This window comes from Staurois parvus, unplaced genomic scaffold (genome assembly GCF_062004578.1).
Source record: "Staurois parvus isolate SC_StPar_1 unplaced genomic scaffold, SC_StPar_1.0 ptg000172l, whole genome shotgun sequence".
Classification (NCBI taxonomy): domain Eukaryota; kingdom Metazoa; phylum Chordata; class Amphibia; order Anura; family Ranidae; genus Staurois; species Staurois parvus.
In genome coordinates, this window is record NW_028317968.1 from 1,590,736 (window position 1) to 1,606,168 (window position 15,433).

The following is a 15,433-nucleotide window of genomic DNA, read 5'->3' on the forward strand; positions in this document are numbered from 1 at the left end:
TTGAAATCCAAAATGTGTTTAATGTTTATATACACCATTTACATGGAGGCTGATTAAAATAATAATAATAAAAACAAAAACACAACTTTACTCTCCAGCGGTGTCTGTTATCTACCATATTTATAAATGGAACCAGAATGTACAGTTATGAGATGCTCTCTCAAGCTTGTAATAACAAGTCTATAACAATTATTTCCCACAGTTTTGTTAGTCCATGTGTCACCATCACGACCTTTACATCTTGTACCCTTATGTAATACAACATTGATTTAGATGTCTGGAAATCTGTGTTCCTTTGGGATACCGTACATGAGCATCAGAGTCTGGAGCAGAGTGTTTTCAGGGATAAAAGTGATGCATGGTAAATACAGCAAAAGTAAACACTGCTTAATATGATCCAGTTCAAATTAAAAAAAAAAAAAAAACCCAAAAAACAAACATGTTATACTTACCTGCTCTGTGTAATGGTTGTGCACAGAGTAGCCCTGATCCTCGTTTTTTCAGGTTCTCTGCTGGCACTCCTGGCTCTCAGCCCCCCTGCTGAGAGCCCTAGAGAAAGTTGCTTGCTTTGGGGGAAATCATGCAGCCTCATTTCCATGGCTCAGCTCCCGCCATAGACTGCACGAAGATAAAAAGCCTTCAACCTTTAGAACCACTTTAAAGCATTGAACACACCCAAATACACCCAACCAAGCCATCTACTGTACAAGGTTTGGCCACTTTCTGAAGAACCTGGATGAAATTTGCTCAGTGGGTGGCCCTGTCGTCCACCTCTTGGCTGACATCCCTTGATTTAAAAAAATGCCACACAGAAAATTATCACCCAAAAAGTGTCTGCACCCAATAAGCTTTTTTTAAACCATTAGGGCTGGCTGTCAAAATGTAATAGTTACAGCAGCAGTTTGTTCATCCATGCTGTATAAGGTGAACGGAGGAATTCATTACTATCCATGTATGGCCAGCTTAAATATTTGGCTTTGGGGCATAAAAGGGCCAAAGAAAGCAGTTGCAGTCAAGTAAGTAAATGTACTTTTTTTTACTTACTAGCAGCTCATTTTTTTAGTGACTCACTTTAAACATGCATTTTCCCTTAAAAAGTAATTCTACACAGAAACCCTGAGCTCTCCCAACTTTCAGATGACCAGAGACTGCGGACATAGTACAGGAGATGACCAGAGACTGCGGACATAGTACAGGAGATGAGCAGAGACTGCAGACAGTACAGGAGATGACCAGAGACTGCAGACAGTACAGGGGATGGCCAGAGACTGCGAACACAGTGCAGGAGATGACCAGAGACAGCGGACACAGTACAGGGGATGACCAGAGCCTGCGGACAGTACAGGGGATGGCCAGAGACTGCGGACATAGTACAGGAGCTGACCAGAGACTGCGGACACAGTACAGGGGATAACCAGAGACTACGGACACAGTACAGGAGATGACCAGAGACTGTGGAAATACTACAGGAAATGACCAGAGACTGCGGACACAGTACAGGAGATGACCAGAGACTGCGGACATAGTACAGGAGATGACCAGAGACTGCGGACAGTACAGGGGATGACCAGAGACTGCGGACATAGTACAGGAGATGAGCAGAGACTGCAGACAGTACAGGGGATGACCAGAGACTGCAGACAGTACAGGAGATGACCAGAGACTGCAGACAGTACAGGGGATGGCCAGAGACTGCGAACACAGTGCAGGAGATGACCAGAGCCTGCGGACACAGTGCAGGAGATGACCAGAGCCTGCGGACACAGTACAGGAGATGACCAGAGACTGCGGACACAGTACAGGAGATGACCAGAGACTGCGGACACAGTACAGGGCTGACCAGAGACTGCGGGCATAGTACAGGAGATGACCAGAGACTGCAGACAGTACAGGGGATGACCAGAGACTGCAGACAGTACAGGGGATGACCAGAGACTGCAGACAGTACGGGGGATGACCAGAGACTGCAGACAGTACAGGGGATGACCAGAGACTGCAGACAGTACAGGGGATGACCAGAGACTGTGCACCTTTAGGGAGAGGCGGGTACCTGAATTTGACAGGTACCTGCTCCCACTTTCGCGGAGTTGTCCTTCCTTTAGTGTTGTGCCCACTGCGCATGCGCGGGAAGCGCTGCACTTTGTGAATGGCCCAGCATATTCTGGGACCTGTTGTGTCGCAGAAAAAGCTGGACCATTCACAAAGCGCAGCGCTTCTCGCGCATGCGCAGTGGGCACCAGGCTGTCACAGATGCCGGCGCGGGAAGACTGCACAGCGCTGGACCGAGGAACAGGTAAGGTCCTGCAGCAGAGAACAGCTGAGCAGCCGGCCCAGTATTCTGACACGGCGGGGGAAATACCGGACCGGCCGCTTTATATTCACTCCATAAGACGCACTGACATTTCCCCCCCTTTTTTGGGGGAAAAAAGTGCGTCTTATTGAGCGAAAAATACGGTAAGTAAAACCTGCATGTGACCTAACGCTTTAGTCTCGATTTTCAGAAACACGAGATGTAAAATGGAAACCTTGTTCTTTTTCTGAGCAAGAGAGTTTCCTTTTTATCTCATCCTAAAGATTTTACATAATAAAAACACATAGAACCCTAAAAAAGTATACTTACGGATTCTTTTACTTTTATTTAAATCTGATTTATAAATATAAATTACCATCTTCTTTAAATATGTTGTTGGTTAAATATGTTATTACTTTCAGGTTACCATACATGTTGCATCATAAGGTGCTGTGTGGTAGTAATACATCTGCACTACAAGTACACTAAACATTGCACTCTGTTTATTCAAGAAGACAATTCAAAGAACTATGCTGATGTGCAAAAGGGTGATAGCCATTGAAACCAATCTAACCTTAAGATGAATGCTCTAAAATCAGTGAAATATTAGTCTGATTGGATACTATGGGGTACTTAAAGAAGTATTAAACCCAAAACCAAAAATTTAATATACAGTATTGTAGTTCACCAATCATTAGATGTGGTAGCTGCATTAGTTTTCTTTTTTAAGCAAGTTTTCACCTGGTGATCTGGCCAGTAACACACCTGCTGTATTAGAGTGCCTCCACTCTAGATGAAGGAGCTCAGAGGGCACCTTTGGACAGCAGCATTGTCAGTCTGTGGGTAGGGGAGTGTTAGTGTATTTAAATCTGCCAGTACATCTAACAAATTGAAGCCAAACTCCAGCTAATACCTTATAAGCAGTTAAAGTTTTCTTCCTTTTGGGATAAAGGTTTAACAAATAAAAGCTGATCATTGTTAGCACCCCTGTCAGTGCTTAATGGTTTGTCTCATCGCTGTAGCTGTGACATCTGCAAGACAGCTTGTTCTTTTTGTACAAAAGACTTATTGGCTGGATCACCAAATGAAAATAGAAGAAAGAAAGCCTAAAATATAAAATTAATGCAGCCATCATATCTGAGAAATGGTGAGCTGCAATATAATAAATGTTTGCTTTTGGGTTTAATCACTTCCCAAGCACTCTATAGCAGAAATACTGCTACAGGGTGGCACGAGTGCGCAAAATCATGTGTATATATACGTGATCTTGCATTTCTGGGTAGGGGGCTGTGTGAGGTGCAGCACAGCCATGCAAAGCAGTGTGCTTACAGTGAAGCACACTGACTCAGCTTATAGTAAAACAGCACACAGTTAACCCTTTTGATCGCCCCTCATGCTAACCCGTTCCTGCCCAGTGCCATTAGTAGAGTGTCAGTGCCTTTTTTTGCACTGATCACTGTATTGGTGTCACTGGAAATGTCAGTGACACCAAGTCAGTTCCCCCCCAGTGTCAGAATGCCCGCCGCAGTCCCGCTATAAGTCGCTGATAACCACCATTATTAGTAAAAAAAAAAAAAATCCCAGTATATATACCTCCATTTGAAAACGCTATAAATTTCACGTAAACCAATTAATTTACACGTATTGGGATTTTTTTCAGCAAAGACATGCAGCAGAGTATATTTTAGCCTAAATTTATGACGAAATTTGATTTTTAAAATTTTTTTTGGATATGTTTAAAAGCAAAAAGTCAAGAATATTGTTTTTTTCTCAAAATTGTTGGTCTTTGTTTAAAGCGCAAAAAATAAATGCATAGGTGATCAAATACCACCGAAAGAAAGCTCAATTCATGAGAAAAAAAAAAGAAGTAAATTTCATTTGGATGCAACGTTGCATGACCGCGCAATTGTCAGTTAAAGTAACGCAGCACCATAACACAAAAAATGGCCTGGTCAGGAAGGGGGGTAAATCCTCTGGAGGGCAAATGGTTAATACTGCCTTGAGTCCATGTAAATATCACAGCTGGCAAATTTTACTTCTGAGCACACTGAGATGTCTACAATAATATTGTGACTGGTGACGACTTCTGTGCAGTGACTACATTTTAACAGCTCACTATCAAATTTGAAAACGCTAATAGTGATATATACTTTCAACGTTTGGCTTCTAATCCTCCCTGCATTCCACTGATTCTGTTCTGAGCCTGCCATAGTGTAGAATTACAACACAACCATGAATGAGGAGGAAGCAGAAGGTGATAGTTACCCCACTCTGGCTGTTTCCAACTCAACCAGGCAATGATCATGTCTATGGGGCAGGTAATTGCCCACCAGCCAACAGCTGGATCATTGATCAAAACAGGTTAGAAAACCTTTCCCCCTAAAGACACACAACACCCTCAGCTTCTGCTGTCTTGCTCCACTTCTGATCCTGCAAGTTTCTGAAGTGCTCTGTAGTGCTTGGAAGAATTGTAGTCATAGGGGAATCTGGGCAAGTCTGCATGGGTGACTGCCACAGGACTGAGCCTAATGTCATTATACCTGGAGTAGTCTGAGTGATGCATCCTGGGATTATCTGAATGAAAATGTGCTGCATCTGCTTGTGTGCTGTTGGGACAGATTGATTCAAACATAATCACTGTTCTTGTGTAGCTTACTTATCAGACACTATCAAACTGGCAATGCCAATAGTCATCCTAGATCTGAATAGAGATAGCCCAGAGCAGAAAGAGTCAATTGTTCCCTTTCTCTTGGTTACACCTTTCGACTCTCTGGAAACCAGCCATGAAAGAGTGCCATCACCTCTGCCATCACCACTACAGTTTGTCCTTACATTGTAGAGATGCTATTTACAATTCCAACAAGTATTTCTTCTCTTGATCAGCTATACTTGGAGAGTCAGATAAGAAAGAATCATGGGCAGCCTCAAGATCTTGCAGTATCTGGAAAAGCAGGGTAACACTGTCTGTCTTTGCAGGATCTAAAAGAAGAACACAATTTGTAAGAATTATTATGTGGTCATATTTTTTGCTGGATGTTTGAAAAGTGACAAGAATTCTGTAGTTCCACATGTATTGTATAGCCATTATTTGAAATGTAGCCATACTCCTCTGTGGAATGAATACATTATATGCCTACATTCCTTGTCAACCCAGTGTTATCACAGCGACATCCATGGGGTCACACTGTACAGCACAAATTACATATTACTCAGTTTGATGCTGAAATAGAACACACAGCGCACTGCAGTTCTTATAAAGGGCTATATTCACAAGTTACATTTTTTGGGGATGCTGTTAACTTTACTAGTAAATATTACTAAAGTATAACTGAACTTGCGCGTAACAGCAACCCGTGTGCCCTCCTTGCCCTCTGTATCAAAATGGTATACTTAAAGTATAATTAAACCCTCCTATTCTTTAGAGTATTTAGTGTTTGCTGTTCTGAAGTTGCCATTGTGCTGCAAAGTGTGCTGCTCACCTGCAATTTGATGGCTTGATAGTTTGTGAGTTTTGTTTTTTTTTATACTCAATCTTTATTAACATTTTCAGGCAGTGCAAAAAAAAGGAAATGAACCCAGAATAGGATATGTTCAAAACACAGCATTGTGTAAAGATAATAAATGCCTAAAGTATGACAGTCAAGGTTCAGATGCAGGTCAATTCTCAAAGAGTAAGCCAGACCACTCATACACAGAGGCATGCAGGTCTAATCAGGCATCCATGGGTCCAAGAAAGGGGTAGGCAACCTGCGGCTCTCCAGCTGTTGCAGGACTACAAGTTCCATCATGCCTCTGCAAGTCATAGCTGTAACTGTCAGTTTTGTAATGTTGCAATGCCTCATGGGAAATGTAGTTCCACAACAGCTAGAGGGCCGCAGGTTGCCTACCCCTGGTCCAGGAGAATCATCAAGATTGCAGCATTGCCTGGAATAGTAGTAGCACACTAGGACAAACCACATAAAGCATGTACACTGTCAAAGAAATCACTATACAATATATATATATATATATATATATATATATATATATATATATATATATATATATACATACATACAGTTGTGTTCAAAATAATAGCAGTGTGTTGAAAAAAGTGAATAAAGCTCACAATCCTTCTAATAGCTTTTATTTCCATACACACAAATGCATTGGGAACACTACACATTCTATTCCAAATCAAAACACGAAGAAAAATATATCAAATTTGTGCTGTTCCTCTAAAACAAATTGAAGAAAAGTGAATATTAGGCTGTTAAAAAAAATAGCAGTGTTTGTATTCTTCTTTACAAACTCAAACATTCACTATATAAACTGAAAAATGTTTGAAGATTTTGCTTTCCTTTGAATCACTTAATTAATATTTAGTTGTATAAGCACTGTTTCTGAGAACTGCTGTACATCTGTGTTGCATGGAGTCAACCGACTTCTGGCACCTGTGAACAGGTATTCCAGCCCAGGATGATTGGACAACATTCCACAGTTCTTCTCTATTTCTTGGTTTTGCCTCAGAAACTGCATTTTTGATGTCACCCCACAAGTTTTCTATTGGATTTAGATCCGGGGATTGGGCTGGCCACTCCATAACATCAATCTTGTTGGTCTGGAACCAAGATGTTGCACGTTTACTGGTGTGTTTGGGGTCGTTATCTTGTTGGAACACCCATTTCAAGGGCATTTCCTCTTCAGCATAAGGCAGCATGACCTCTTCAAGTATTCTGATGTATTCAAACTGATCCATGATCCCTGGTATGCGATAAATAGGCCCAACACCATAGTATGAGAAACATCCCCATATCATGATGCTTGCACAACCATGCTTCACTGTCTCCACAGTGTACTGTGGCTTGAATTCAGTGTTTGGGGGTCGTCTGACAAACTGTCTCCGGCCACTAGACCCAAAAAGAACAATCTTACTTTCATCAGTCCACAAAATGTTGCGCCATTTCTCTTTAGGCCAGTCAATGTGCTCTTTGGCAAATTCTAACCTCTTCAGCACATGTCTTTTTTTCAACAGTGGGACTTTGCGGGGGCTTCTTGCAGATAGCTTGGCTTCACATAGGCGTCTTCTAATTGTAACAGTACCCACAGGTAACTTTACACCTTCTTTGATCTTCCTGGCGTTGATTGTTGGCGGAGTCCTTGCCATTTTGGCTATTCTTCTATCCATTCGAATGGTAGTTTTTCGCTTTCTTCCACGTCTTTCAAGTTTTGTCATTTTAAAGCATTTGCGATCATTTTAGCTGAGCAGCCTATCATTTTCTGCACTTCTTTATATGTTTTTCCCTCTCCAACTTTTTAATCAAGGTACGCTGTTCTTCTGAACAATGTCTGGAACGACTCATTTTCCTCAGAATTTCAGAGAGAAATGCACTGTAACCAGCATGTACAACATTTGCTGCCTTCCTTCCTTAAATAAGGGCAATAATTGGCACCTGTTTTTGAAAGAATGAATGACCTCACTAATAGAACTCCACACTGCTATTATCTTGAACATGCCCCTTTCAATTAGTGATTCAATTACACAGAATCAGCAGCATGCATGTCATGACTGTTGGGTCTGTTGGATTTCTATTACTCTACTACACCTGCTAGTAAATTATTTGCCATGTAGAAATATCATTTCTACAAAAAACAGTGATTGATCAGGTTAGTGATGTCTGACTGCTATTATTTTGAACACAACTGTATATATATATATATATATATATATATATATGTATAACAACCCAGAAGTAAAAGAAAACAAAGGGAGGGGGAGTGAGGTAGATGAAAAAATTGCCCAATGAACAGTACCCGGGTGGACAAAGAAAAAAACACAGTGGTAAGCAATGATGCCCATCTGTTTGAAAGGGGGCAATAGAACTGCTATATAGTATACAGAGAAATAATCATCTGGTATCTCGGAAGAGTAGTACACCCATCCCATCCATACTCTTCTTGATTTTTAACCATATGCACCCATTGTTCACCTTCCATAATTACAAATTCTTCCCTCTTTCAGTCAGAAAGTGTAGGATAAGTAGTTTTTTTCCAAAATCTAGAAATTAAAGTGGTAGGAAACTATTTTTTTATACTTTTACCTACAGCTTTATTAGCTTACCTGTAGGTAAAATGAATACATTATATTGCCAAAAGTATTGGGATGCCTGCCTTTACACGCACATGAACTTCAACGGTATCCCAGTCTTAGTCCGTAGAGTTCAGTATTGAGTTGGCCCACCCTTTGCAGCTATAACAGCTTCAACTCTTCTGGGAAGGCTGTCCACAAGGTTTAGGAGTGTCTATGGGAATGTTTGACCATTCTTCCAGATGCGCATTTGTGAGGTCAGGCACTGATGTCAGACGAGAAGGCCTGGCTCACAGTCTCCTCTCTAATTCATCTCAAAAGTGATCTGTTGGGTTGAGGTCAGGACTCTGTGCAGGCCAGACAAGTGCCTCCACCCCAAACTTGCTTATTCATGTCTGTATGGACTTTGCTTTGTGCTCTGATGAGCAGTCATGTTGGAACAGGAAGGAGCCATCCCCAAACTGTTGGAAGCATGAAATTGTCCAAAATGTCTTGGTATGCTTAAGAATTCCCTTCAATGGAACTAAAGGGCCAAGCTCAACCCCTGAATAACAACCCCACACCATAGTCCCCCTCCACCAAACTTTACACTTGGCACAATGCAGTCAGGCAAGTACTATTCTCCTGACACTTCTCCTACATGTAAAAATCATCATTTTTTTTTGCTAGAAAATTACTTAGAACCCTGAAACATACAGTTAGTTCCATAAATATGAATGCGAACATGTTTTCACATGTCATACACTCAGTTTTTTTTTTCGTTCAACCCAGCGGGTTGGTATGGTGATCTCCCCCACTATGCATTTGTGTTCTGACAGGTTGATTCACTGATCAGCATTGTCTGCAAGTGCTGATCTTTGTTGGTCTTACGAACAAGTTGGACTTAGGAACGAGCTCTCGGAACGGAACTCACTTGTAAGTAGAGGACGTACTGTATATGTTTTTTAAGCAGAGGCCCTAGAGAATAAATTGGTGAGCATTGCATTTTTTTTTGTCACAAGGTATTTGCACAGCAACGCAAATATTGGGAATAAAATGCACTTTGATTCATTTTTGGTGCACACAAACACAATAAAATACCTATTTGTTTTGTAAAATACAAATGATGATGTTACACCGAATAAATAGTAAAAAGTAGATACCTAACATGTCACACTTTAAAATTGCATACACCTGTGGAACAACGGCAAACTATGGTACCTAAAAATCTCTAAAGGCGACGCTTTAATGCCTTTATAGATTACTAGTTTAGAGTTACACAGGAGTTCTGGGGCTAGATTTTTTGCTCTCGTTCTGATGATACCTCACATGTGGTGTGATCACTGTTTGCATATGCAAACATGTGTGTTCGCCTTTGTGCACAACCATGGGAGGATGGGGGCACTTTCAATTTTTTTTATTATTATTATTTACTTTAATTTTTTACACTGTCTCTTTAAAAAATTTTTTATTGCTGTCACAAGAAATGTAAACATCCCTTGTGGCAACAATCAGCAGTGACAGGTCTACTTTACTGAGACATCTGGGGTCTGATAGACCCCAGATGTTTCCTCTGCCCTTTACAGCATCAGATAAGACCAAGATCAGTTTGATCTGATGCTTGTACAAGCTAGGAATAGCTTGTAAACAAAAGACTGGAACTAGAAGTGACAAAATACTGGCCGCTTCTTAATACCATAGAGGTGACCGGAGACATCTGGTTTCCAAAAACCTCTATGGTAAGCTAACCCAACTGTCGGCTTCAGTGCAAGGCTCCCTAATTGCACAGGAGAGACTGGAGAGGCACCGGAGAGCGGCGGGTAGGGGATGTCGACCCCTCCTGCTGCCTGTAAAAGCAATACAGCAGCTACTTATCCACTAGGATGGCTTTTAAATACAACAAAATCGCTGGCTGAAAAAAAAAATACTGGGATAATGCCTGATCATTCCAGTAGAGCCACTTCTACCAGAGGACACAAGGGTACATCCTATGAGAAAGAAGTGGTTAAATAAGAAAGATGTGACCAAACAAACTGAAAGGCAGTAAAGTGCCATAGTCTTATTGTTGCAAAATACTGTAAGTTTTAATTAGTACCTGAAAGACTTACCTGAACTGGAATGAGATTTGCCAGTATAATCATGCTTTGTCAGCTCCACGTATTTTTCCCTGCATATACAAACATATTATTTTATTATTATGTAAAGGATATTCAGTAGAAAGCTATACATTAAAGGAGTATTGCAGCCTTGACCTAACTAGTTTTGAAAATGCTTCCCCCCCACTCCCCCAACACCTATGTTGACTAAGCTGTGTACAAAAGGTTTTTATACTTAATTATTATCAGCCTGCTCCGATTGAGCTCGACACTGGCTGGGAACGACTGGGCATGATGCCGTCACTCATAGGCTCCTATGACCCAGCCGCTGTGGGTGCACCTTCCACTCCCCTGCAACAGTCGCTGGCTGACACAAGGGAGCCAGATCACATGACCTGACTGGAAAATAGGTAAGTGGCTTTTATGCAGGTTAGTCAGCAGTTGTTGGGGGGGGACATTTTAAGACTAGTTAGGTTTAGCCTAGAATTATACCCTAATTAGTAGGCTTTAATATATCAAAAATGCTGGATTTGTGAAACCCTGGTATTTACTTATTTAAAACAGGGCTAAAGCCTAACTAGACGATGTTTACTTTAACACACTGTGTATTTTAAAGAACTGCCATGTTTTTTTTGTTTTTTTTTATGGGGGGGGTCTGACCCGCCAAATATAACAGTATTATAAGTAAGTCTACTCTACACCATTAAATGTCTAGGCCCAATACTTAATTTTACTTCAAATGCCTTGAATTTTCCTGTCCTTTCCCCTCTCATTCAGCTCAGGCTAAACAAGAAGACTGTCAACCATCTTTATCTGTACATAGGAACTGTATATTACTTCTCATGCATGACTCGAGTTAATAGATCATAGTTTGGTTTAAAAGTGTGGTCAAGAGTATACATGTAACAATGTGCCAGCTGGAGACCCCCAATTTGCTTCCCTCCCCCTACCTTCCCCTTTCTAGTTTTGCCCCCTTTCTGTTCTTATCCTTCATCTGTTTTGGTATTCTTTTCTTCTTGTCAACTCTATTTTAGGTCTTAAACAAAAGGTAGATTGATTGACCAACAGAGCCATCCAGAATACTAAGTTGAGTATGGCTACCATAAATTTGTGCCCCGGTCCAACAGGCGTGGTAAGCTGACTGTATGACCCTTCTGTGGGAACCCAAGGAAGCTGAAGTATTGACATGACAAATGTTATGTTGTTGCGATGTTGGGTTGTTTCAATGTACTGTATCTTTAAACAGTAAAATGTACATTCACACTGTGCTCTTGCTCTGTATATCGAAAACCTAATAAACTTTATTCCTAAAAGAGTGTACATGTAACAGGTACATTAATTTGTTCTGGTAAGCTCACAGGAAGTGGAAGGGATATCCCCAACCTGACTAAGGTTTTATGCACACTGGGCATTTAGACCTGGTGAGCAAGATCCTGTCATTATGCTGTGGGCAGGAGGCACAGATGCACCATCCACTGTCAGCAGCCTGTAAAACTCTGTGAGAGGCTGAAAACTAATAATGGATAGGTCTGGACAGTGATCCTAGTGGTGCTAATGTCTAGGGCAACATACACTCAGGGAAGAATGCCCAGGGACGACAGCCTGTGTCTTCCACCTGCACCAAGCCTAAACATCTTGTGTGCATGAGGCCTAAAGGTTTGCTCTGAAGGCCAGCCTCCCTTGAGGCTATGAGCCCTCCTACCTGCTCAGTTTCACTTAGTGTCCTCAGGAGATTGTGTTTTCTTTGGCTCTGCTGCTTTATGTTAAAGCGGAGTTCCAGCTGAAAAAAAAATAAATAAAAGTCAGCAGCTACAAAAACTGTAGCTGCTGACTTTTAAAATACAGTCACTTACCTGTCCCTTGGTCCATGGGTGTCCTCACCACGGCTGGTTTCACTGGCTGTCTTCTCTCCCTGGCACCAGCATCTTCAGTGTTGGCACTCGGCTGTGACATCTTGTGGCTTCACAGCAGGGTGCCCACTGCACATGCGTGAGAAGCCCTGTGCTTTGTGAATGGCCCCGTAGTCTTCTGGAACCTGTCACTTCCACTTCCTATTGCAGTGGGAGCGGGTACCTGTCAAATTCGGGAACCAGCTCCCCAAAGGTGCCAATCCTTAAAGGGGAGTGGGCGACAAAGACTTAAAGCGGAACTTCCCCTTTTGGGTGGAGCTCCGCTTTAACTTTGAAGATTTTTCTACTATGAACAGATGTTGTTAGAATTTGGCCAGATACTGAAAATCAAGAAGTCTCTTCAGTTAGCCAACTAGAGCAGACTTTCTTGGTTCATGAAGTATACTGACCTTCTCTCTGCAACAGCCCTGAATTCTTGGAATTTTCTCCAGTCAGTCAGTCAAGAAGCATAGATAGATCCAGTTAATTAAATAAACTGGTGTTCTCTCCGTGATGGTTCTGCAGTTAGCAGTGACTACCTGTCTCTGCCCTGTATGGAAGGGACTTCACTTTTGGGTCAGATCTAGGGTTTTCTTGTGGAGCAACTGAGCCAGAGCTGTGGCAGCATTCCTGTCCCTATCTCTGAAGACTCACGGTCTCCACTGAGTGCCTAGCAGGCTTATGTTGTGTTGAGGTTTTTTCCTTTGTTTGGTACTAGGGAGCCATTTGTGGTATTTTCTACAGAAGTAGTTGTAACTTATTGACCATTTTGTGAAGGAGTTAATATTCCCCTTTTACTTCTTGGCCTAATTTACACTTTTGTATAATTCACTTGCTGGCCACATTGGAGGGATTTTCTACTAAGGCTACACAAGAAAAAAATTTGTCTCAGGCAGGTTCTTCTTATCCTGAGCTGACATTTTGATTCTTTTGCCTCCTCCTTCCTCTAACTCTAGGAGGAGGGGGGGATGCATGGAATTGTGCATGTACACATTAGACATTGTTTTTTAAGTCTTTCCACAACCCAGGCTAGCAACTCTCCTACTCAGCAAGTACATGCAGTAATCAGTGCATAGTGGCCAGTGCATACAGTGACTAATGAATGCAGCAGCCAGTGCTACAGCAGTCCTCCTCCTCTGTAAGCCAGCATTTAGGACTTGGCAAACACCGTCCTAGGGGTTACTGCACTTTGCCTACTTGAGTGAATAAGCCAGCCTTAATATTTCCTCACGTAAACTTTAAACTTTGCTGATTAAGAGTATTCCAGGAAGACTGGGCAGCAACTTTGCCTTAAGGGGCTTTACCATTTTTATTTTAGCAAGATTTCTGCCATTACACAGAAAGGCGATCACCCTACCGCTGCAGGAATCCCACAAATACAGATTTCAAGTTCCTCCTTCTAACATGGTGCATAGGCTGAGTTTTTCCTTAGCCCATGATCACTTGCATTCATTTCCCAAACTTTGAAGGCTTGGTCAAAATCTATGAACTTTCTACAAGGGCTACACAAGAGAAAGTTTACACTTGTTTTTGTCTCAGGCAGGACTGGACTCTGCTTAGCCTGAGTTGACATTTTAATTTTCCTGCTTCCTCCTTCCCTTAGGTCTAAATGGAAGGGAATGCAGGGCAGCAAGCATGTACACATTGGACAATGCAGTAATGCATGCACATAATGGACATTTTTCTTTTTGAAAGTCTCTTCTAGCACAAAACGTAGCAGCTCTCCTACTCAGACAGTACATGCAACAGCCAGTGTATAGTGGTCAGTGCATGCAGTGGCTACTGCACTGCTACAGCAGTTCTCCTCTTCTGTAAACCAGCATCTAGGACATGGCAGATACAGTCCTAGAGGTTACTGCACTTAGCCTACTTGGGTGATTCAGCCCAAGTTCTGCTGGTCTGCTATTACACGAGATTGGTTGCCCTACTGCTAAAGGAATCCCACAAATTCATATTCTATTTTCCCTCTAACCTACTGCATGGGCTTGGGTGTTTCCTTAGCTCATGCTAAGATCCACATTTATTTCCCAATCTTTGGAAGTTTGGTTAAAATCTCTACAAAGGGGCCTAGAGGTGGCTGGCTTTGGTACTCAGCTTACTTAACGTGGTTGACCAGAAGGCTGTTGCATTGAACTTTATTTTCAATAGCTGGATGCTATCCGAGTTATGACTCAGGTAACCCTTTCTCTTGACCTTGAGCAGATGCAGCAGATGTCCTGGTAGTGCCATGGGATCAATATTCCCTGATCTATACCATTCCTCCTTTAAAGCTTTTACTTTATCTTCTCTCATGATTGAAGTTGAGAGTATTCCATTCATTTATATAGCTTTAAACAATTCTTTTTTTTCTCAGAAGCTTCTATGAAGATCTGACTGCTTACTGCCCAGGGCTATTTAGCAGCTTTCAGATCAGTCTCCTCAGTGCTATGTGAGGCTGGCCTGTAATGTTTGCTTCAAGAACTGGATCCTGCATTAGACGCTCACCTTGGCATGTAGTGCAAAATGTGTAGTTAGCCACAGGGTGCTAAAACGGTCCAGGGCCATGGTCCATTTCCCAGACCCTAAAGACCACTTCAGAAGTATGCCCACTATGACGGACCGAAGCCTGAACCCTTAGTAAGATCAGTGTCATGGATAAAGTAAGACTGGGATGACACTGGTTCCTGGCTTTTATTAATACAATCTGTAGTGCATAGCACAGTATGTGGTTTTATTGGCAGAGGATTTAGGTATTATTCACTTTATTGTAATAACCCCTGCCATTTTGTCTCTAACATTTCTCAACATGAACATTTTAAAATCTGTGGTTTTTCTTCTCCTAGATACAATAATCTCACAAGGATGAGCTAACTGCATCACACTTCCTGGAAGATGCATTCTTGTCAGGCTTTTCCATTGAAAATACACACATTATATTGATGCACTCCTGCTGCCATTTTCCACAGATACTCAGCCACAGAACACTGTCAGTGCCTTGGTTTAGCAGTTCTTTTATCCAGACACACAAAACCCCTTCCATTCTGAACTCCATAATATGAGTACCCCACTCAAGATCCCTTCAGTTCGCAATGGTGGATCACAGGTGCAAAGGGAGCTGGAAGAAAAGGGATGA

At 41.8% G+C, this 15,433-nt stretch overlaps 1 protein-coding gene across 2 annotated transcripts in view; it reads right to left on the reverse strand.

Moving 5' to 3' along the window:
* The window catches only part of LOC149462579 (ras GTPase-activating protein 4-like), a 213,779-nt gene continuing 198,346 nt past the window's right edge, over positions 1–15,433 (reverse strand). For both annotated transcript variants that reach the window (XM_089676574.1, XM_089676573.1), the window contains exons 20-21: positions 10,445–10,503; positions 1–5,269 (exon numbers count right to left, since the gene is read on the reverse strand). In XM_089676574.1, coding sequence (XP_089532700.1) covers positions 5,139–5,269; positions 10,445–10,503 — 190 coding nt within the window. In that variant the 3' untranslated portion in view covers positions 1–5,138. The remainder of the gene's footprint in view (positions 5,270–10,444; positions 10,504–15,433) is intronic.